The following is a 22,139-nucleotide window of genomic DNA, read 5'->3' on the forward strand; positions in this document are numbered from 1 at the left end:
TATTTGTTACTACTGTATTTTCTTTTTGTAATAGTAAAACCATGGTTAGTTGCGCAGATAACAAACTACATTCTTATGGAATTTTGTAGAGTAAAACGTATGATATAATGTTCTGTAGAAGAGTAAACACAGTTAATACAGATACTGTACTTCACCACAGTTGATCCCTGTAGAATAAAGAAGACAACATTACTCATTTTGTATCATTTTTAAAATGATCAAATGTTTCTTAGTTTTTATTAGAGTTGATTCAGTGTGTAACCCACAAAAACATGAGTCCTCCAAAGTGTTAAACCATTGAAATGATGGTTATTTTACATTATGCTCAATAAAATTATCAGGAAGAAAAGAAAAATAACAAAAACGTTTAAAGTGATTTTTTTTTTTTTTTTACATTAACGAAGGGAAATATACAGTACATCTGGCAAATATGGTTGTTTAGTGTTGTATAAGTAGGAAAAGAAGTCAACATCTTATTTGTTATGATGAAGATGTACACATAATGAATATTACACAACTTTTCCACATAGGTTCACAACGAGGCTTTTTTTTTTGTCTTTTTTTCTCTTTTTTTAACATCTGAAGCACAATATTTTACATTGGTAACATTTTTTTTAGCAGAATGTCCTTCGTTGTTGGCCAAAAAAAGAGGGTGATTTGATTGATATAAAAAGTTTTGAAAAGAAAAACTTAATTACATGATAGATATTTGCACATCCCCCGCACCACCGAACTTAAACAGAAAGGACGATGTTCATTTCAACACAAATCAAACAACAGTGGCATTTGTAATAATTTACACAACACATTATGTTATTTTCATAATCCGATTATCTAGCTTGATTCATTGCAACAAAACAGACTTTTAAACCCAAAAAGAAATAAATTAAAAAAGTTTTTTTTTAAAGTACAGTAACATGTAGCATCTATTTAATGGGATATTTGCCATGTATGACTCTTTTTACAGTAGACATCCGTTCTGTAACTGCCCAATAAAATATGGGACTTTCTTGACATACAAAGCCCTTATGATTCATATGTCCAAACTACATGCATAAGACTCATTCTTATAAGAACACATGCCTAATGTTACTTCTGTAACACCATACTTGCTTAGTTATAGCACATTTCTGTTATATTATAATACTATGCTACACTTTTCGTTTAATCAGATTTCAAGTCAATTTTGGCGTATGCTGCATACTTGATCTCATATATATAGATATAGATATATATTTTGGTACCTTTTTATAAGGCAATATAATATGTCGTTCTCCTTACTCTTACAAAAAGGCTAGTAAAAATATGAATCCCTCCATCCATTCATCATTTGTCCACTTTATGGCTATCCTCCCAAATCACACGTAAAACACAATTCATGCCTTTCATGAACGGTTGTGCATCGTGAAACACTTCAATACAGCATAAACTATGGCATTTTTTGAGAGAAAGAAAAAGCATATACTATTTTTTTTTTGCATTGTGACTACAGTAAATACAGTACAGGATGTCACATCCTTCCAAATGTTCGATTCGTTTAACATCATCCATCGTCATCATCGTTTTTGTTTGTTTGTTTGTTTTTTACGTACATAAGCCATACAGAGTGCACAAAAAATAATCTGCATTTATTTTTTTTAAAAATGCATGAATGAGAGCAAAAGACACAGATAGGCATTGATGAAGCGATGAAAAAAAAACGCGTTTTAGTTGTTTGTTATTAGTAATCGGGTGTTTAAAATGCACATAAAACCACCTGCATAAGATATAACACTTCTTAATTTGAAAAAGCTTTAAGAAAAACACAGTTTTGGCCAGTGAGCAGTTGTTGTTGTGGTGGGTTTTACCCTCACTGTTGACGTTGGTTCATCGGGTGCTGCATCTCGCTTAGGCTGGCAGGTGACCTTGTGGCTTTGGGGTCTGGTTGGCTGTTTTTGGCCAAGTGTTGTGGTCGGTTGAGGGTCGCTGAATTCGGGATTCTTTTTGGTGGTGCGCGACCCTGAAAAATACAAACACATTGCTAGTGTACATCTTAAAGGGACAGTTACGGCATTGTGTCATTCAGTCTTTGTTCCAAAAAAGAATGACAACATACAGATTTGAAATGTTTAACCCTTTCATGCATATGTTTGCACCGGTTCAACCTTGGATGGTCCCTGAAGCATACGATCACACTGGTGTGATTAGAATGTTCAAAATGCACGTCATCAACTGCTAAAATTAAAATCACTCTGAGGCACAGAAAGAGATGCGCAGTACTTGTCATAAACCACTATTATCCTTTTTTAAAAAACAAATTACATTTATTTTAGGTTTCAGACATTCAAATACACATACCTACTAGCAAAACATACTATTTAAGGTTTGTAAAATACACACAGATGTCTATGGAGACGGCAATAAGAATTATTTTTCAATATAACTGGACGATGTGCTTTATTCACGTAAGATACACACTGTTTATGTTATATATTGTCTGTATAATATTTTCACTATTCCACTCTCAGATAAAAAGTTACTTATATAGATATATTTCAGAAGAAAGTTATGAATAAACATGATGTAAATCCAGCAGCTTGGATCTCTCCTGCAGCAAGACTAAACATGACAGCACTCATTACCCGTCATATAACAAATAATATGATTAAGCTGTTTAAAAGACGTAATATATGTTCTAACACATATTTGAGAATCAGAGTATCAGATATTTCACAATATGGGCAAAAAGAATGAAAATTCAATATATACATAGATCATTGGGGCTGGTCAGTCACGTGAAAAGCTTGACACATTCCCATGGGAACTTTAGAACACGATGCATTCTAAGTAATGGTCTCAATAAAAAACTCACGCAGGAGGGTCAGCTGGAGTATTTAAAACTCATGATAGATTTCAAATAATAGCTTGTAAGTATAAAGCTTACATTAGTGAAAAATCAAATATTAAATGGACCTGTTAATTGGAATATTTAATAAGGATATTATGATCATATTGTTACTAATAAATGTCACCATACTATCCTCTGTTATGTTACGTTCACATCAATTAGATTAATTAGATTAAAAGTAAAGTCAATGCTAAAGCAAGAACAGAAGCAAATGTCCACCGGTTGATGCAGATAATGTAAAATGAGCGTTTGTATTTGCCTCAATCGCGACTTCAGTGGAAGGTAAGAAAGTTAAAAGAGTAAAAATTCAACTTGCGCACAAAAAGAGGAGAAAAACATTCTGTGAGTAATTTAGAGCAAGTGACGATGCATATTCTCTCTTCACCTTTGGTTTAAAACAATGTTATTACATTATAAGCAAACATTTTTTTTACGTTAACTCTGTTATGCAAAAAAAAAAAAAACGAAACTAACTAAAGTCAGTTCTTAGTACAGGAATAAAACAGCATATTTGTAACCCTCAAAATAGAAAAACAAAACAATTTTTTTTTCAGAATTTCTTAACATTTTTACAATTATATATATTTTTTATTGTATTTATATTTTCCTTAATTTTAAATGTTTATCTTACAATCCTCTGGGAACCAAATTTAGGGGATAAAGCAGAATATGTATGCTTATTGATAATCTATTAAAACGTTTTTACTGGCTTTCTATAAGAAATAAATATGTAGATTTCAGAAATGTGGGCTGTTTTTGAGCAACCATGACTTGTAAATTTAATTAAATAGCATGTATTATTTATAAGGGAATACTGATAACATTTCATACAACAAAATATATAAAAATATACAGTTGAAGTCAGAATTATTAGCCCTCTTTGAATTTTTTTTTCTTTTTGAAATATTTTCCAAAAGATGCTTAAGAGAGCAAGGAAATTATGTATTATCAGTATGTCTGATACAATTTTTTCATATGGAGAAAGTCTTATTTGTTTTATTTTGGCTAGAATAAAAGCAGTCTTTAATTTTTTAAAAACCATTTTAAGGTCAATATTATTAGCCCCTTTAAGCTATATTTTTTCAGATAGTCAACAGGACAAACCATCATTATACAGTAACTTGCCTAATTACCCTAACCTGCCTATTTAACCTAGTTAAGCCTTTAAATGTCACTTTAAGCTGTATAGAAGTGTCTTGAAAAATATCTAGTCAAATATTATTTACTGTCATCATGGCAAAGATAAAATAAATCAGTTATTAGAAATGAGTTATTAAAACTATTATGTTTAGAAATGTGTTGAAAAAAAGTTCTCTCTGTTAAACAGAAATTGAGGGAAAAAATAAACAGGGGGGTAATAATTCAAGGGGGCTAATAATTCTGACTTCAACTGTATTTCATTAATAAAAAAAATTATGTCATGTTTTTTGCTGTGATTAATGTCCATTTTTAATATCATTAATAAGAAGTTGTGATCAGATACAATGTAAATGATTTACAAAATTATTCTTGGACACAAACAGAATCATAATGCAAAGTGCCAAAATATCTAAAAGTCCCAGTACCCTGTTAAATGTCTGTGTCTGCTCAACATCAGAAATGACTCCAGTTCAGCAGATGGTCTCCAGGTGACACTGGTTCTGTAAAAAAAAAGAAAAAAGATCAACATAAAAACATTTCAATTTAAAACGACACAGCAGAGACGATCCAGAAACCCAGAGGTGGACTATTCATTCTTAAAGCATAATAAGAAGACATAATAAGGTCACAGTACCAGATGTGTTAGCACTCATCGGGTAGGTTTAGTCATGTTGACTATAAACAGAAGCAGAGCTTGCCTTTACTGTGTCGTTCCACTGGTGCGGAAGGTCCTCTGGTTCTGGAGGGTAGGACATCCAGGACGGGCTGCGGTACGAGGACGGTGGAGACAGGACGAAGTAGTCCGAGTACCCTGGCCGGTTGGCAGATATGGCATATACTGCTGTCATTGGGTTTCCTGCAACATGATAAATGGTAGACAAAAATATTAGCTTAAAATGCATTCAAGACATGATATTAGTACTATATTAGTGTTCCAAAAAAGCCACAGCATTTTTTGTTTGTTTTATTTTGTTATACATGTGAAAACCTATGGTATTGCTATGATACAATGTCAAAGATGATTATATTACTGTGGTACATGTAAAAAAAAAAAGCATTGTTACCATGGTACATGTCAAAAATCATGATGGATAAAAAAGTATATTGGTATATGGTACACATCACAAACATTGTACATGTCATGGCCCACATAAAATGGATTTTTACCATGGTTCAATACATGAGAAGACTATTTTATACACTTAAAAATGTATTATACACTAAAAAAATATATTTTTAACAAAAAAAATAAACACAATAAAATATTATATTAAAAAATTATCTTTAATACTAACATGGCATCGAAAATCATAGCATATTAGTATATTACCACATTACAGATGGATTTTTTCCTCCATGGTACATGTGAATGGTATTACAGTGGTATACATCATGGTCCATATTAAAAATATGGTTTTAATTAACCCTGGTGGTATTATTACGCACCTATAAAAAAAAATAAATAAAAAATTATATATATATATATATATATATATATATATATATATATATATATATATATATATATATATATATATATATATATATATATATATATAACCATATTAAATGTTCAAAAAGACATGTCAGTATTTTTATGAGTGCTAGTTTCTCTTAGTAGAAATCATCTAGAGCAGAAGCCAAACCATTTTTACATCATATTTTCTTTCTGTAAACCATGAATCCACCTGGGTCAGTATCTAAACCCGGTGTTGTTTTATTTTTCGACAGCTCTGCAGACTCTGCGCGCTGACCTGAGTAGCTGGTCATGGACTCGTCGACAGTGACAGCAGGGAACGGAGCTCTGTTGATGGGCAGGTAAGGGGTGCCGTTGTGCTGACTCATTTCAGAGGCCTCGGAGACCCGCGGCTTCAGACTCATGTCTGGTGTGGAGCTACAGTAACACATGAAGAAGGCTTGTTATGTTGTGATGAGGCCACCAGGGGGAAACGCTGGCCAGCATCGCCTCAGAGCCGCATAACACACCTCAATGCAGTCAGCAGCGCTTTCAGTGCATGCCAGCCACAGAATCGCAGAGGAAAACACTTATATAAATATACACAAGGCTCATCGCAGTAATTCTGTGTGGTACAGTATGAATGCTGCCTAAAAATATCAAATGTTTTCTCACTGTGAGCTGGGATCAGCTGGATATGTATTTCTAGCTCATCAAGTTCTGAAGAGAAATATGATAGTCATAATCATTTAAGAATAATTGATACTCATTTGATAATATAAAAATAACTAAACAAATGTTGACTAATTGAATATTTCACTTCTTCAGCTTACATTTATCTACTTGTTTACTAATTGATCTAATTGTTGATTGCTTTATTTTTTTAATAGAACATAGAAATACTTGAAAATGTCACAATTTTTAATAGTGAAAATTAAGGGGAAATAATAAGGGGAAATAAAACTCAGTCAAGTTTACCTTATTTTGTAAATTGATTTTGACTTTAATGGAAATATATATAACAAACTCTATTAATGTAACCATTTAGAAGAAAACGGCATGCTGTACTGTACTATAGATTTCTTGGAATATCGCTGTGTCTGATGTCACAGGGTTGGTTGTGGACATGGAGCTGGTGCAAATACAAGCCTCGGATGTGTGTCTAATAAAAAAATGTATATATTTATTCTATTTTTCTTTTTCTCTTTTAATTACCGATCATTTGATGCGCTTTGGTCCACTTTCTGTATTACGCCGCCTGACTGCCTATATGGGTTTCAACCATTGTTTCAACAAGGTCCAGTACTGACATAATGATGGTGGGTAATTTCACTTTTCACTACTACAGTCCTCACTTCATTTTGTGTTCAAACCAAACTGGACTGTTTGGGTTTCAACCATGGTAGTAACGGACTGAACACTTCCGGACTGAGCAATTCCACGTCCACAACTTCACGCATTGGGTTAAATTAGGCTTTACAGTCTCCCTGTTCAGTCCTTTACTTCCATTGTATCTGTTCATCTGAGGGAACGGAACCAACTCTGTGACGTCAGACACAGCAACATTCCAAGATGGTGGCGCTCTAGGTCTGAAATCTATAGTAAAACATGCCGTTTTCTTCTAAATGTTTACATTAATCAAGTTTGTTTAATATATTTTCATTCAAGTGGAATCCAATGTACAAAATAATGTCAACTTGACAGAGTGCTTCATTTCCTCTTTAAAAGGTTACTGGACAGCACAGACAACGCCTATTTGTGCATGTGTGTGTGTGTGCGCCAGAAATGTATTGTATGTGTTTCTATGGAAGAGAAAAAAGTATGTGCATTTCATACATAATAACATTTGCTTTTTAGGTAAAAACATGGAAATAATTCATATACATTTTTATCTTGTTGTTTAATACATTTTTAGGTTTTGGTTCTTTTGGTGTTGCAGAATTTCAAAAATAATTAACGGTGCAGTAGGTGATTGCCTTCAGAAACATTTATTTGTTGTGCTGGTTAAAAAGTCACATTCTGAATAAAGTGTAAAATGTATTTTTATATTCTGGGTAAGGCATAAGACAAAAAAAAATTTCATACAATTAAAATTCATCGGGCCGACAAATAACTGAAATTACAGTAGGTAACTCAAACTGTCTGTCAACAAATTTAAATGTGTATTTCTGCACAGCCTCTTCACGCAGACAGATCTGTCATTTGCACGTGCATGTTAAGCATGGCCACCTAAAGAGTGACATCAGGCAAACTCGGCATCAACCTGAACTTCTTTCTGAAAGACCAACGTGGCCTTGTATCCATGAAAAGAAAGATTGTTTTTGAAAAGGCTATTGCCAAAAATGCAGTATCAGAACTTCTCTAAACCCTGAATCAATATAACGCTGGAGGGAAATGACGTTATGCAGTTCAAAACAATGATCAGAAGGATGACACCATGGCTAAAGTATTACTTTTAGACAGGTAGGTTTTAAAACCATTTTAGTCACACAAAGCTTATGTAGATTGTGTTCTTGTTTATGAATGGGTTTATATGCACGGTGGTGTTTTTCAGCCACTGAAAACGTCCAGCGAAAGATTGACTATTTTCAAGTTCATGAGGTATCTTTTACAGCATCCATAATATAGTCGGTTAAATAAACGTAAGCATTCATTTAGCTGTTCAAGTGTAAAAAGAGATGAAAACAAGCGATGTACAAGGATCAGCGAGCACAATTGAAAATGAAAAGTCACTTGTGTCTTGGTAATGTAAGTGTGATGTAAAAAGATGGCAGGACATATCTGTTTTTACCACTCTTTTTTTCTGATCTGATTTTTATTTAGTTGAATAACAAAACATAAATAGTGCTCTTCCACGTAACCAGGTTTACTAAGGTGAAGTTTGATTTATATTCGCACATTCGTTCATTTTTGAATAGTGACAACCTGTGACACGCTCCCACTCTAACGTTACTTTGAATATTGGGTCTGAAATAGCGAGCATAACTTCAAAACAACATTAGCACTGTTTAATTGAATGTAAACAATGTCATATTTTACAGTCATTGGCTGATTATATGATTTCTCTATTTAGAATTTGCAAACAATACTTTTCTGAAATTATATTATTAAGGAGAAAGTCGGAATGTGCGAATATAAAACCAACTTTACCCCAATGCCAGGAAATATAATTAATGCACCCACTGGCCTGTCAACAACTACGCTGGACTAAGTGCGTGTCTCCATAGAAGTTACTAACGTGAATGACATGATCTAGTGTTATATAAGGTTGTCTATTGTCATTAGATCGTCATCTATTCTTTGTGCATTCATGACTTAAATAGGCGTGGCTTTGGACGGCAGGGGAGGGACGTAAATTTTCAAAGCTATTATGCTGACGTCTGGCAGATCACCTACTGCACTTTTAAGAAAAACATTTAGTGCAGTGACATAAAACACCTGCCTGGAACTACTTGTTCATCTTAAATGTTCATAAACCAATGAGAATCAAGAATTCAGCAACACCGTAGTATAATAAAATATGACGTGTGCTTCAAATATCAATATGAACACAAAAGTCAGTGTGAACATGTATTCGAAAGTTTCTTTCACCATCTAAGTGAAGTTCCAGGTGGGACTCCACCTCTTGGAGGAATGAGGGGTGGTGGGGAGCCCAAACCCATATCAGGCAGCTGGGTAAACCTGAATCCCTGCAGAGTCAATCACAGTGACCAGTGAACAAACGTTTGCATACATATTGTAATGGTGAATAATGTCAAAGGGTGGCACTCACTGGTTTGGGGAGGCTACACTGGTGCATGTCCGGCCCAAAGGAGGAGCCGCGCTGTAGAGCTCCACTGGGGTGGTTCATAGTCCCAGGTGCGCTGGTGACTCCGTCCAGGTAAGGGCTGCCATGACTGGGGTTGTAAGCACTGTGAGGGTGGTGGTGATGGTGGTGGTGGTTTGCTGGGGTTGGTTCGGCAGAGGCTAAACCAAAGGCGTTGTCTAAGAGAAGGTGCATCTGCTGCCTCACTTCATCGATGGAGGGCTGCGAGCTCAGGGTGGATGAGTCGGAGTGGCCTTTGACCTGGTGGCCACCGCCAAAGCCCAGGGAACTCAGAAGGCGGTCCACATCTGTCTCTTCAAAGGGTTCAGGCTCACCCTGTGGTGGATTCAATGAGGAGACATCAAATAACTTCTTAAATGTTCCTAGTGTGTGGTCACAAGCAACTGACTAGAGGTACAGTAAATGAAGGGGATTCATTGGTGCTGTGACCCGAATGGGTGTGATGTTTAGATGGGTAAGAATAACAGGCCAGCTAGTAAGAGTTGTTGGGGTACATCTCACTCCCCTGGCCTCAAGAAGCACATTAGAGGCTGCAGTTTCCATTTTAGTTCACCCATATTGGAATCTCTGGTTCGAATATCGCACTATGAGTAGGGACAACATCTGAAATGTTGTTTTGGTCATTTACCAAAATCCATTACCAAAGTGGTTTTGTATTTTTACCTCCCAGAACTCTCTTGAGCATCTACATCTGAGAGGTCTTGCACCTCCAACAGCACCTGTGCACTCATTGCATTTCGTCTTCATCTTCTTAGGTGCAAGTAATTTATTATATAACAAAAAAGACCCACGGTGGTTTCTCCTACTGCAGCAAATTCCATTTTTCTTTTTGATATTTGCTGTCAGTTTATGAGGAATTGACAATTTAGTTCTGAATGGTTGGATGGAAACTGTGCTTTATTTGCAATTGTTTTATGCGATATTACAGTTTTACGCTTTAATCCATCCATTAATCCATTTGCATCTTTGGATGGATAAATAGCTACTGGTGGCATGACCCAGATGAGGTTTAGGGATATGAGTGTAATAAAGGCCAGCTATAATAAAGTATATAGGTAAATCTCACTCTCCTTCCTTAAATAGACACACTAGCAAGATTGCTAGATTCTGTAGTTTTATATTCCTTTTAGTGCATCTCACCTTGATGTCAGAAATGTAGTTTCAATTCAACCTCAAAATGGAGAAAATGCAACTGCATGCATTGGTATATTGGTGCCGTGACCCATATAGAAGAGAAGTTTAGGGGGTGAGTATAACGGAGGTCAGCTAGTGTGAGTTGTACCAATAAACCTCATGCTTCTGGCCTCAAGACACACACTAGCAACTGATGCTAGAGGTTGCCTTATTTAGCGTCCACTTTTGTGCACGTGCCTCCCATGTCAAGCACAATTATTTAAATCCCACATGTTTAGAGGCGCTGAGTGTAATGGAGGCCAGCAATTTTGATCTGTGCAGGTAAACTTCACTCTCCCGGTCACTAATAGACACACTAGCAACAGATGCTACAGGCTGTATTCTGTAGTGTTCATGTTAATGCACCTCTCTTCCTCACCAGAAAGGTTCAAGACCCCTTGAGAAGAGGTGGAGATGAAACTAAACAGATGCTGTGCACTTGTAAATTGGTGCCGTGACCCGGATGCGAGTGAGGCTATTTGTATGCATTATGGAGGTGACTAACTGAATTGTAATGGTAAAAATCACTCCCATGATATTACAGGCACACTAGTGACTGAAATGAGAGGCTCTGGCCCTTATTAGTGTGCCAGCTTTCATTCCACAAATTTCCAATCCACATAATTAAAAAAGCCATTATTATATTTACATCATCTCAAGCTCTCGTCTGTCATAAGCCAGGTTTAAACTTAATCACCTTAATCTAAGCTTCGAAGCACACTTGAGCTGATAGCCATTGCTAAAGCAAAACGAATCTCAGCTGGCTCTAAGAACTGTGAGTGACACATGCAGAGTGGAATGAGTTTAGAACAGAAGATTTTATATGAGGGACTTACATCATAGCCACTGTTGCGAATACCCCTTCTAGATCTCTCCCTCATGACCAGCATGTCCATCTCCGTCTCCACTGGGCTCGGGGTGTTCAGAGACTGCCTGCTCCAATATGCTGGCTCCCTGTGGGAATCACTGGACAGAGAGGGAGAGAAAAGTACAGTATTGTGACCTTATAAACCAACATATTGTTACGAAAGTCAGGGGCAATTTAAGTTATGATTCATTTCTATTTTTACACATGCTAAAATATTTATGTCTAAACATTACATGCTCTTTTTGAGCCCATTAAAAAGATCTTCATTCATGCCACAGGGGGAACTGAATAAGAATGAATAGGGCTGTTTATTTGCAAGAGCTGTGTTGTTTTAGCACACATTGGAATAGAAGGAATCACACAATAGTAGGAATTATGCAAATTAATTATATGCTGTAAAAATGCTGTAAACTTGAAGGACGGGACTTAAAAAATTTAATTGTTACTTTTATTCAGCAATGATGTACTAATTAAATATTAATTAATTATTAATTAAATTGATCAAACATTTTACTAGACATTTACAGTGTTATAGAATAATTATTTTCAAAGTAAATGCTGTTCTTTTAAGCTTCTATTAATCAAAAAATGTAATATATCACAGAAAAAATTATAGCAGTTATTCAATATTGATAATAATAAAAAATGTTTCTTAAGCAACAAAGTTCAAAATTCGAAGTCAGAATTATTAGCCCCCTTTGATTTTTTTTTCATTTTTTAAATATTTCCCAAATTATGTTTAACAGAGCAAGGGAATTTTCACAGTATGTCTGACAATATATTTTCTTCTAGAGAAAGTCTTGTTTGTTTTATTTCAGCTAGAATAAAAGCAGTTTTTTATTTTTTTAAATCCATTTTAGGGTCAAAATTATTAGCCCCTTTAAGCTATATATTTTTTCGATCTACAGAACAAACCTTCGTTATACAATAATTGCCTAATTACCTTATCCTGCCTAATTAACCTAATTAACCCCTGTCTTGAAAAATATCTAGTAAGATATTATTTACTGTCATCATGGCAAAAACAAAATAAATCAGTTATTAGAAATGAGTTATTAAAACTATTGTGTTTAGAAATGTGTTGAAAACATCCTCTCTCCATTAAACAGAAATTGGGGGAAAAATAATTCAGGGGAGCTAATAATTCTGACTTCAACTGTATATAAAATGCATTTTATAATATATAAGAATTGAAATCAGTTGTTTTAAACTGTAATAAAATTACATCTAAATGTAATACTTTAGTCTTTGTATCAATTAATATCAATTTAAGCTGTTATTTTTATTACAACTATTCACCTTTTTCAATATATATATATATAGATTTTAAAAATAAGATTAATGTTTTTAATCTACCAAAACAACTGAAAGCCTTAAACATTTTGGTTAATTATGAAAAATTATATAACTTTTTTGCAGCCTGTCATACACCCGGCGCAATAAGACGCAAGACGTGTTTTGGTGCAAATTGTTGCTATTTTTAGAACAGTGCAACCCTAGGGCTCTATTTTGATGATCCATACACAAAGTCCAGAGCGCATGGCGCAAACGCATTAAGGGCGTCAGAATCCACTTTTGCTATTTTAAGGATGGAAAAATCCACTTTGCGCCACGGCGCATAGTCTAACAGGGTTGAGCTTATTCTCTTAATGAGTTATAGGTGTGTTTTGAGAATAAACCGATCAGAGTCTCATCTCCCATTCCCTTTAAGAGCCAGTTGCGCCATGCTATAGCGTATTTGCTATTTACATGGCAGACTTTGTAAGTGGAAAAACTGAACACTTCACTAGAGAGAAAACAGTTAAACAGAGCATCTACAGCGTGAGAATGAGAGATGAGCCTCCTTATTATTTACTTTCACTTTCACTCTCGTGAATAGGGAAACGTGTTGTACGCACAGACATCCATTAGCCTATACATAATTAATTTTGTTTGTTAAGCTCAAAGATTTGTTTCAAAACTATTTCTAAATTCAGTTCTAATTTCCAGCAAACGAATAAATGAACAATAATAACAAGTGTGGTCAAAACTGAGTTATATCCAAATACAGATGCTGTGCCCCATATGGTCTAAAACCTGACAGGTGGGCAAATCTAAGCTTGTTTTTAATCAAACAAATATAAATATGCATATAATAAATAATACTGCTAATAATGATAACATTATACAAAAGCAAATTGTTATGAATAAACTGAAAAAGCCCCCCAAGATGAAGAAGGCATGAAAGTATGGTTTTTATATTTATGTAGGCTAGAAAATATGTTTTGTAATATTTTAATTCTTTAATTCTTTTTCATTTGTAAAGCGATTTGCGTATTGCTGTACATCCTGTTTGTATCAAGCAATGTGTGAGCGAGGCGCACAACTAACGCGCTCTGCGCTGGACAATAGACCAGCTTTGATCTGGTCTATTGAACCGTCTATTTAAGTTCCACAAAATAGCAACGCACCAGCAATGCGCCTCAACACACCTCCTTTTTTTAGACCAGAACGCCTATGGGTGCAGATATGAGCGCAAATGCATTTGCTATTTAAACAGCGTAGCACAAAACGTCAAAACGACTCTTGCGCCGAGCTGAAACTAGCAAACTACAATTGCATCACGCCTTGCGCCGCATTGCGCCGGGTGTATGATAGGGCCCTTAATTTTCCCGCTTTGAACCAAGACCGGCGATGCAGTGGCGCAGTAGGTAGTGCTGTCGCCGCACAACAAGAAGGTTGCTGAGCCGCTGGTGCGAGCCTCGGCTCAGTTGACGTTTCTGTGTGGAGTTTGCATGTTCTTCCTCCAGGTACTCCGGTTTCCCCCACAGTCCAAAGACATGCGGTACAGGTGAATTGGGTAGGCTAAATTGTCCGTAGTGTATGTGTGAATGAGTGTGTGTGGATGTTTCCCAGAGATGGGTTGCAGCTGGAAGGGCATCCGCTGCGTAAAAACATGCTGGATAAGTTGGCGATTCATTCCGCGGTGGCAACCTTGGATTAATAAAGGGACTAAGCTGAAAAGAAAATGAATGAATGGAGGAGGCTAATTCTTTATTCTTGCTGCAGATGGTCTGTTAAACTGTTTTCTTGCTAGTCAAGCATTCAGTTTTTCCACTTACAAAGTATGCCATGTAAATAGCAAATGCGCCATGGCGCAACGCAACTGACTCTTAAAGGGAATGGGAGATGAGTCTCTGATTGGTTTAATGCACGTTATGCTCAAAACACACCCATAACTCATTAAGAAAATAAGCACAATCCTGTTAGACCATACGCCGCAGCGCAATGTGTATTTTTCCGTCCTTAAAATTGCAAGAGACATGCCCTTAATGCTTTTGTGCCATGCACTTTAGACTCTGTGGCTAGATCGTTAAAATCTCTATATAGAGCCCTATAACTAACTCACTTATTTTATTTGATAAAATATTTTGTATTTCCGTGCATTTAATCAGCTGTTATAAGTAAATAGAGTACATAAATAAATTAAATAAAAAATAGTAAAGTATGTATATGAATGGTTTGTTCTGTAGCCAATCAAAAAAAAAATGCTTAAGGGGGCTAATAATAATTAAAACCTTTAATTGGTTTTTAAAAAACTGCTTTTATTCTGGGCAAACTAAAACAAATAAGTTATTATAAATAAAAATATTATCGGAAATACTGTGAAAATGTCCTTGCTCCATTAAACATCACTTTGAAAATCATATCATCATATTTGAAAAAGAATACATTTTCTGAAGGGCTAATAATTTGCCCTAAACTGTATATCATAATCAATTCCATACACATTCCTTCTGCATTCGCTTCTTGTATATACAAACACACATTTGAGCTTCTCTAAATATTTCGGGATGACTAAGAGCAGGGATTTAGTGTCCACCCACCTCCTGCGGTACTTTACGTAAGTGGAGGGTTTCCTGTCCTCTTTGGGCCCCCTCAAATCCTCCAGGTCTAGGGAAGCGTTTTCGCGCCTCAGCCTGTCCCGATGGCTGTACATGTGTCCACTGCCGCTCCCGCTACTGCCCGGCCCATCACTGTAACCTTTCCTTTTGGCTTTTAACCTCAGCTTATTTCGATAATGCTCAATGTCCGACTTCTGCTTCAGCCCCATGTTGACCTGCAGGTACAAATCTCATGTTATTTACTTCAATTTCATGCTAGCTGGTAAGCCAAAATAGATTTTTTTTGGCTGATCCTGAGGGAAAAACAGTGTCTACAGAGCAAATCCTCTCTAAACTCATGATATGAAAGTTACATAGGGCCCCCAAACCACAAGATTTAAAATTATTATTTTTATAGAAAAAAAACATGAAATGATTATGTAAACGGTTATACAAATTGTTTTACAATAAAGCCATGCATTGTCGTCCTTTCTATGTAACTTCCAAATCAGTCAATGTTAAAAAGATGCTTATCCCTAAGTGCTATGCTATTAACAATATATTTACTAATGTAACATAATGTTTTAATAAAATTGTGAATAGTTTTGTATATTATAAAGTAATTATGAATTACTAATATTAAAATAAAGCTCATACTGATTATAAATATGAAACTTTTATTTGGTTTTATTTATTTTATCATTTATTTGACTGTTTTATTGCAGAAGAATTATTTTTAGATGATTCCTTAAATTGGATCAAGCTATCATCAACAAATAAACAATATATAATATAATATAATATAATATAATATAATATAATATAATATAATATAATATAATATAATATAATATAGGGGCAACACAGTGGCGAATTGGGTAGCACATTCGCTTCACAGCAAGAAGGTTGCTGGTTCGAGCCTGGAGTTTGCATGTTCTCTCTGTGTTCGCGTGGGTTTCCTCTGGGTGTTCCGGTTTCTCCCATAGTCCAAAGACGTGGTATAGGCGAATTGGGTAAACTAAAATTGTACGTAGTGTATGTGTATGAATAAGTGTGTATGGATGTTTCCCAGTGATGGGTTGCTGATGGAAGGGCATCCGCTGCGTAAAATATATGCTGAATAAGTTGACGGTTCATTCCGCTGTGGCGACCCCAGATTAAAAAAGGGACTAAGCCGAAAAGAAAATTAATGAATGCGTTTTGAATGTTAATGCGTTTTGCCTGTTTGTTTACATGACAATGGATTTTTTTCTTGACGGAAAACTTAAATTCAATATAAAAACAACGCTGTTGTCTATGTAAAAACACGAAAACGAGAGTCTTTGAAAACTAGGATGTTATGCACATGCAAAGTATGTGTTTAAAGGAGTGTAGATTAAAGAGCACCTATTATGCCCCTTTTTACAAGATGTAAAATAAGCCTCTTATGTAGAGTGTGAGAAATTTCAGCTCAAAATACCACACAAATAGTGTTTTATAACTCTTTGAAACTGCTACTTTTAGGCTGTGATCCAAATTGTGCCGTTGTGTTTACTGTCGTGTAAATTCAAATTAGATTTTTTTAAAAGGGCGGAGCTACAAATGCATGTGCATCAGCATAGTGGCAGATTTAAAACAGGACTAACATTATCTCTGTTATCATCACTTCCCCACAGGTTCTGTTTACTAATAAGGTGACAGCACCAAATACTGGCCTGGCATATGTAGTACAGCATTTCTGGTCATTTTTATGGATGTATAAATGTGGATGTTCTAAACCTAAAACATTATTGAGTAAATGTGGAACTTTTCCCTTTTTGGTAACATCATTGTCACATAAATGTAGTCTAAAACTGCTGTGATAGAACACAATCAAGAGTTTGGGGTCCGGTTGGGTTTTTTATGAACTCATAATTTTGTATAGGGCTCCTATAATCTCAGGCCCACTCTGTGTGTCTTTACAGTAGGTTCCTGTTGACAAGCCCTCAACACATGTACAAATAAATCAGCAATAAAAGGTTTCTAATGAGCTCACCTCTCCATTGAGGATGACAGAGTCTTGGCTGTGGTTGGATGAGTCCGGATAGGAATAGTTGAGCGGAGCCGCCATGGGTTTGATGGTGATGAGGCGCAGAGAGCCGGTTAGAGAGTCATAATGGTCTGGAAAAAGCACACAGGAGACTGATAAAATTACTGTAAGAGGGTAAAAGGCGGATCAGCAAAAAGTGCAGCTGTAAATGCTAATAAACAAGCCTGATGCTAGACACCGAGACACTGATACAGGAACTTATTTATGGGTTCGTGTAAGATCTTGGATGGCAGGTTTTATTTCTAGGTGAAGTTGTTTGTGAATAATGACGCTGTATTGAGGTTCAAAGACTTTAAAATTGCTGATAAAACCTGGTATGAGAATGTGTTTAAGTCACTGAACTGATGCAGGTTGACTATTTTGTGTTTAAAAGTCTGCGTGACATCAAAATATATGATGTTTATTTTGCTTGGGCACATTTTTAGTCTTAAGGTAAATATTTAATCTGTGCAAGTTATTCTAATGAAAAAAAACTGCTTGTTTTGGTAATCTATCATCAAAATCTTTATTCTGGAATGATAGTCTTTCTCTGATGATGCCAGTTCGAGCCTTCTCATTTATAGCTCCTAAACTCTGGAATAGCCTTCCTGATAACGTCCGAGGCTCAGACACACTCTCCCAATTCAAAACTAGATTAAAGACCTATCTGTTCAGTAAAGCATACACTTAGTGCACCACTTAGGGGGCTTCCACACAGGTTATGCATCTTGCTGATATACACTGTGAACATCAGCTACGCTAATTATTTTCTTTATTCTCCATTTCCACCTGGGGATACTCTTCCCGAGGCCCTCAGACTATGCAGAGTCACTGATTCGATCCAAGACCAACGACGAGATGATCCCAAGGTTTCCATATCCTGGACCTGGCCGAATCCTGAACAACTACTGCGATGGTCATGGAAGAGTGGAGAACATGAGACTGTTTCCTATGACGCTCCAGAGACAGACGAGTCTTCGCTGAGGCCAGCTTCCAGCCTCCGCCACTGAGACTGCAGCTCTGCACAAGACGTTTGGCCAGCGGAAAAATTAAAATGGTCGTGCCCTACTGAGCCTGGTTTCTCTCAAGGTTTTTTTTCTTCACTTCCGCCTTTAGTGAAGTTTTTTTTCCCTCTCCGCTGTCGCCACTGGCTTGCATGGTTCAGGATCTGTAGAGCTGCGCATCGTTGGATTTGCTCTTCAATATTTGGACTCTCAGTAGTGATTATTAAACCACACTGAACTGAGCTAAACTGAACTGAACTTAAACACTACAAACTGAACTACACTGTTCCTATTTACTATGACCTTTTATGTGAAGCTGCTTTGACACAATCTACATTGTATAAGCGCTATACAAATAAAGGTGAATTGAATTGAATTGAATTGATAGCCACACCCCTCCAACCTTTAGGCCCCGTTTACACTAAGAAGTTTTAGTTTTAAAACTGTGTTTTAGAACAAAAATGATCCATGTCCACACTGCGGTGTCACCTACCATTTCTGAACAGCTCTCCGTCCACACTACACCACTGAAATTGCACATCACGTAACCACACACACACTCTGGCATGCGCTCCTGTGTATGCGCTCGTCTGAGCTCTAGGTAGCCAGCAGGTGCTTTGAGCACAGAACCCCAGGTGAGAGCTGTGGACGTTGGACGGTTCATCAAGAATCTACTGCTGGATCTAAACGCACTATATTTGTTAAACATGATATTTAAATCCCCTTGTTGTCTATATCTGATGACATTCCCTGACTTTGGTCTTTTGAATCTATTACTTGTTCTCAGGTAAAATGTTTTGGCTGAGCGCATAGATAAATTAATATATTAATATATGTAACCACATACACTGACTCTGCACATTTGACTGATTGCTTGCCTTTTTTTTCCTATAATGTATAAACTTATTGTACGTTATAATTTTATAATGGCCATTATTGATTATTAAAAGTGATATTCAGGAAAAGAGACAGGGCATGTTTCGTATTTTTCACTGAAAATGAAAGGAGGCAGTAATGTTCTAAATGTGCCATTTATAAAATATCTGTTGTTTATAAATATGCATACAGTGAAGATGACCGTAGCAAAACTTATGCGGATTAAAACAAAAACGTATTAGAGGAAACGGGCCTTAGTTTGCTACAAGTGAAAGATGAGAGGAGGAGTGCAAACACAAAACCCCGCCCCGCTACTCAATATTCCACTTTACTTAGAAATTTGTTATCGAACTGAAATAAAGTCTGCAGCAGCGTCTGGTTCACATAGACTAACAATGTTTTCCAAAACAAAACAAAGTAACACTTTTTTATAATGCTTTGAGAATGTTTTTTTTTTTTTTCTTCTGAAAATATACAAATAAATTATGCAGTTTTTTAAACTTTTTACAATAAATGTATCTTATAGATTTAGGATTTTTGATTTATGAATTTGTTTCCTTGTTTAAATGTCAAATTCTTTCAAATCTTTTAGCAACTTTTTTTTATTTTAATATTTTTACACCACTTTTATTAAGCACAATTTTGCAGTATACAAAATTTATAACATTATATAATAATAATAACTTTTGTATATTGTATTAATCATGTTTAAATGACGAATAATGAAATTCTATTGCAAATAATACATGCAAAAATATAAATACTTCTATGTATTCATAGTATTCATAGAATTGAAGAAAAAGTGTGTGTGTATATATATATATATATATATATATATATATATATATATATATATATATATATATATATATATATATATATATATATATATATATATATATATATATATACACACACACACACACACATACATACATATATTTGTTTTCTTTTATAAAATAATTACAATAAAGTTCTTTTAAAATGTAAAATGTTAGAATTTTTATATGCTGTTTTAATGCTTTTAGATAAAAAAAATACAGATTTCATAAACATTTGAAAGAATGGTATTGCTCCTTTTCTTTGTGTGTCTTCATACCGTTTCTGGCGTGCTGCTCTTCTTTGGGTGTTTTCTGTATTGTGGATCTGCGAGCTGTGGAGCTTCTGCCAGTGTTCAGCTTCCCAGATCCACTGCTCGAAAGAGAGCCGTCCTCGCTTGGCAACCTGCTGCGAGTTGCCATGGCAACAGAGGCAATGGTTAGTTTGCAGCATGTGGTGTGATGCTGGGTTAACAGTTAACAGCCCTCTGGCCTCTGTTAACCTGCACTAAACCACAAACATCCTTCATCATGTTTGTGCAATTTGAAGCAGGACACTGCAGATAAATAGAGTCAATTATAGTTAATCTATAATAAAATAGAAAAGTGAACTAATAGTTATCATCATATTTTCCCAGTTGGTTGATTACATTACATTAAAAACGTCACACTTTTCATCAAATTAAGGTTTAAATATGCAAATAATGCATTATTCAATTAAATAGGCACTGATTTGCATATATTTCTAGACAAAATATTATCATTTGAACATTTAGAGTAAGGTTTGAGAATCTTTTTTTCACTACATTGTTTTAAAAATATTGCAAAAAGTCAGAAAAAAACCTTTTGCATAATAAAATGTTGAATATAATGAGGAGAATTATGCATTAACAAATCCTTCTGTAAAAACCTTTAGACTTTAATTATGAATAAAATAGTTATGGCCTTTTTTATTGCTTAATAAATGGTCTTTATTTATTTTAAGGAAACAGACATTAAAAATAAAAACAGTAGTTAAAATCTACAGAAGCAAATTGATAAAGTGCAAAAAATAGAAACACTTAAAACTGCATTTAGGATTTTTTTCTTCCCATTAGACTTTATATTTTATTATGTAAAAAGGCAGAAATCTCCAAATCAACAGGTTTATGAAAAAATGTCCTGTGCAACAGCAGGATGAATTCTGCTCTGGATCAACAGCAGCACTGAGCCACAGAGTGCACATATCAGAATGCACATCATGTGCTGAGCAGACTTGTAAAGCATTGCTGCTAGAAAGATTGTTGGCAGGCACATCACATCAACACTGACTTACTGGAACAAAGGAAATAGAAAAAACAGTTGTTTATGGCATATAACTCATAATCGTGAAGAAAGCAAACAGGTGCCAAGAGACCTAAATTAGATGAAACGCAATATAAATTGCAGATGAAGGACTGAATATGAAAACAAACTTAACCACATATACTTTTTAAAATAATAAATTATTCCACAGTTAAATATAATATATAGTGTGATATATAAAATATGATATATTAGTGCTGTCAAACAAATAACAGCAATTAATTACATCCAAAGTAAAAGTTTCTATTTATGAAATATACCGTATATAGTACTGCATATATTTCTGTGTATCTTAATATATATACGTTACTATATTGTATAAAATATTTGTTTATATACACTACAGGTCAAAAGTTTGGGGTCGGGTTTTTAATGTTTTTTTTTTTTTTATTATTATTTTGTTTATCCAAAAATTGTTTAAATTGTTATTACTTATTGTATGTATTTTCAAAAGAAATGATTAGACCAGTCATTATTGCTTTTATTACTATCACCATTAATAATAATAATAATAATAATAATAATAATAATAATAATAATAATAATAATAATAATAATAATAATAATAATAGAGTGATTTCTGAAGGTTCATGTGACTCTGTAGACGGCAGTAATGAAGCTGAAAATTCATCATTAAAATCACTGGATTAAATTCATTCATTCATTCATAAATTCATTCCCTTTATTAATCCGGTGTCGCCACAGCGGACTGAACCACCAACTTATCCAGCACATGTTTCATCTCACATCTCTGGGAAACATCCATACACACTCACTCACAATCAAACACTATACGGACAATTTAGCCAACCCAATACACCTATAGGGCATTTGTTT

General features: G+C 35.0%; 1 protein-coding gene across 3 annotated transcripts in view; it reads right to left on the bottom strand.

Annotated features, from left to right (window-relative positions):
• Positions 1-233: 233 nt before the first annotated feature.
• Positions 234-22,139, bottom strand: part of kiaa1549la (KIAA1549-like a) — a 116,425-nt gene continuing 94,519 nt past the window's right edge. For 2 of the 3 annotated variants that reach the window (XM_056451902.1, XM_056451900.1), the window contains 10 exons: positions 20,240-20,367; positions 17,228-17,352; positions 15,217-15,449; positions 11,319-11,448; positions 9,256-9,624; positions 9,075-9,172; positions 5,782-5,921; positions 4,726-4,883; positions 4,453-4,527; positions 234-1,999 (listed from right to left, as the gene is read on the bottom strand). In XM_056451902.1, the coding sequence (XP_056307877.1) occupies positions 4,498-4,527; positions 4,726-4,883; positions 5,782-5,921; positions 9,075-9,172; positions 9,256-9,624; positions 11,319-11,448; positions 15,217-15,449; positions 17,228-17,352; positions 20,240-20,367 (1,411 nt within the window). In that variant the 3' untranslated portion in view covers positions 234-1,999; positions 4,453-4,497. The remainder of the gene's footprint in view (positions 2,000-4,452; positions 4,528-4,725; positions 4,884-5,781; positions 5,922-9,074; positions 9,173-9,255; positions 9,625-11,318; positions 11,449-15,216; positions 15,450-17,227; positions 17,353-20,239; positions 20,368-22,139) is intronic. The other variant, XM_056451901.1, reaches the window with a different exon arrangement.

The sequence above is a fragment of the Danio aesculapii genome, chromosome 25 (genome assembly GCF_903798145.1).
Source record: "Danio aesculapii chromosome 25, fDanAes4.1, whole genome shotgun sequence".
NCBI classification, from domain to species: Eukaryota; Metazoa; Chordata; class Actinopteri; order Cypriniformes; family Danionidae; genus Danio; species Danio aesculapii.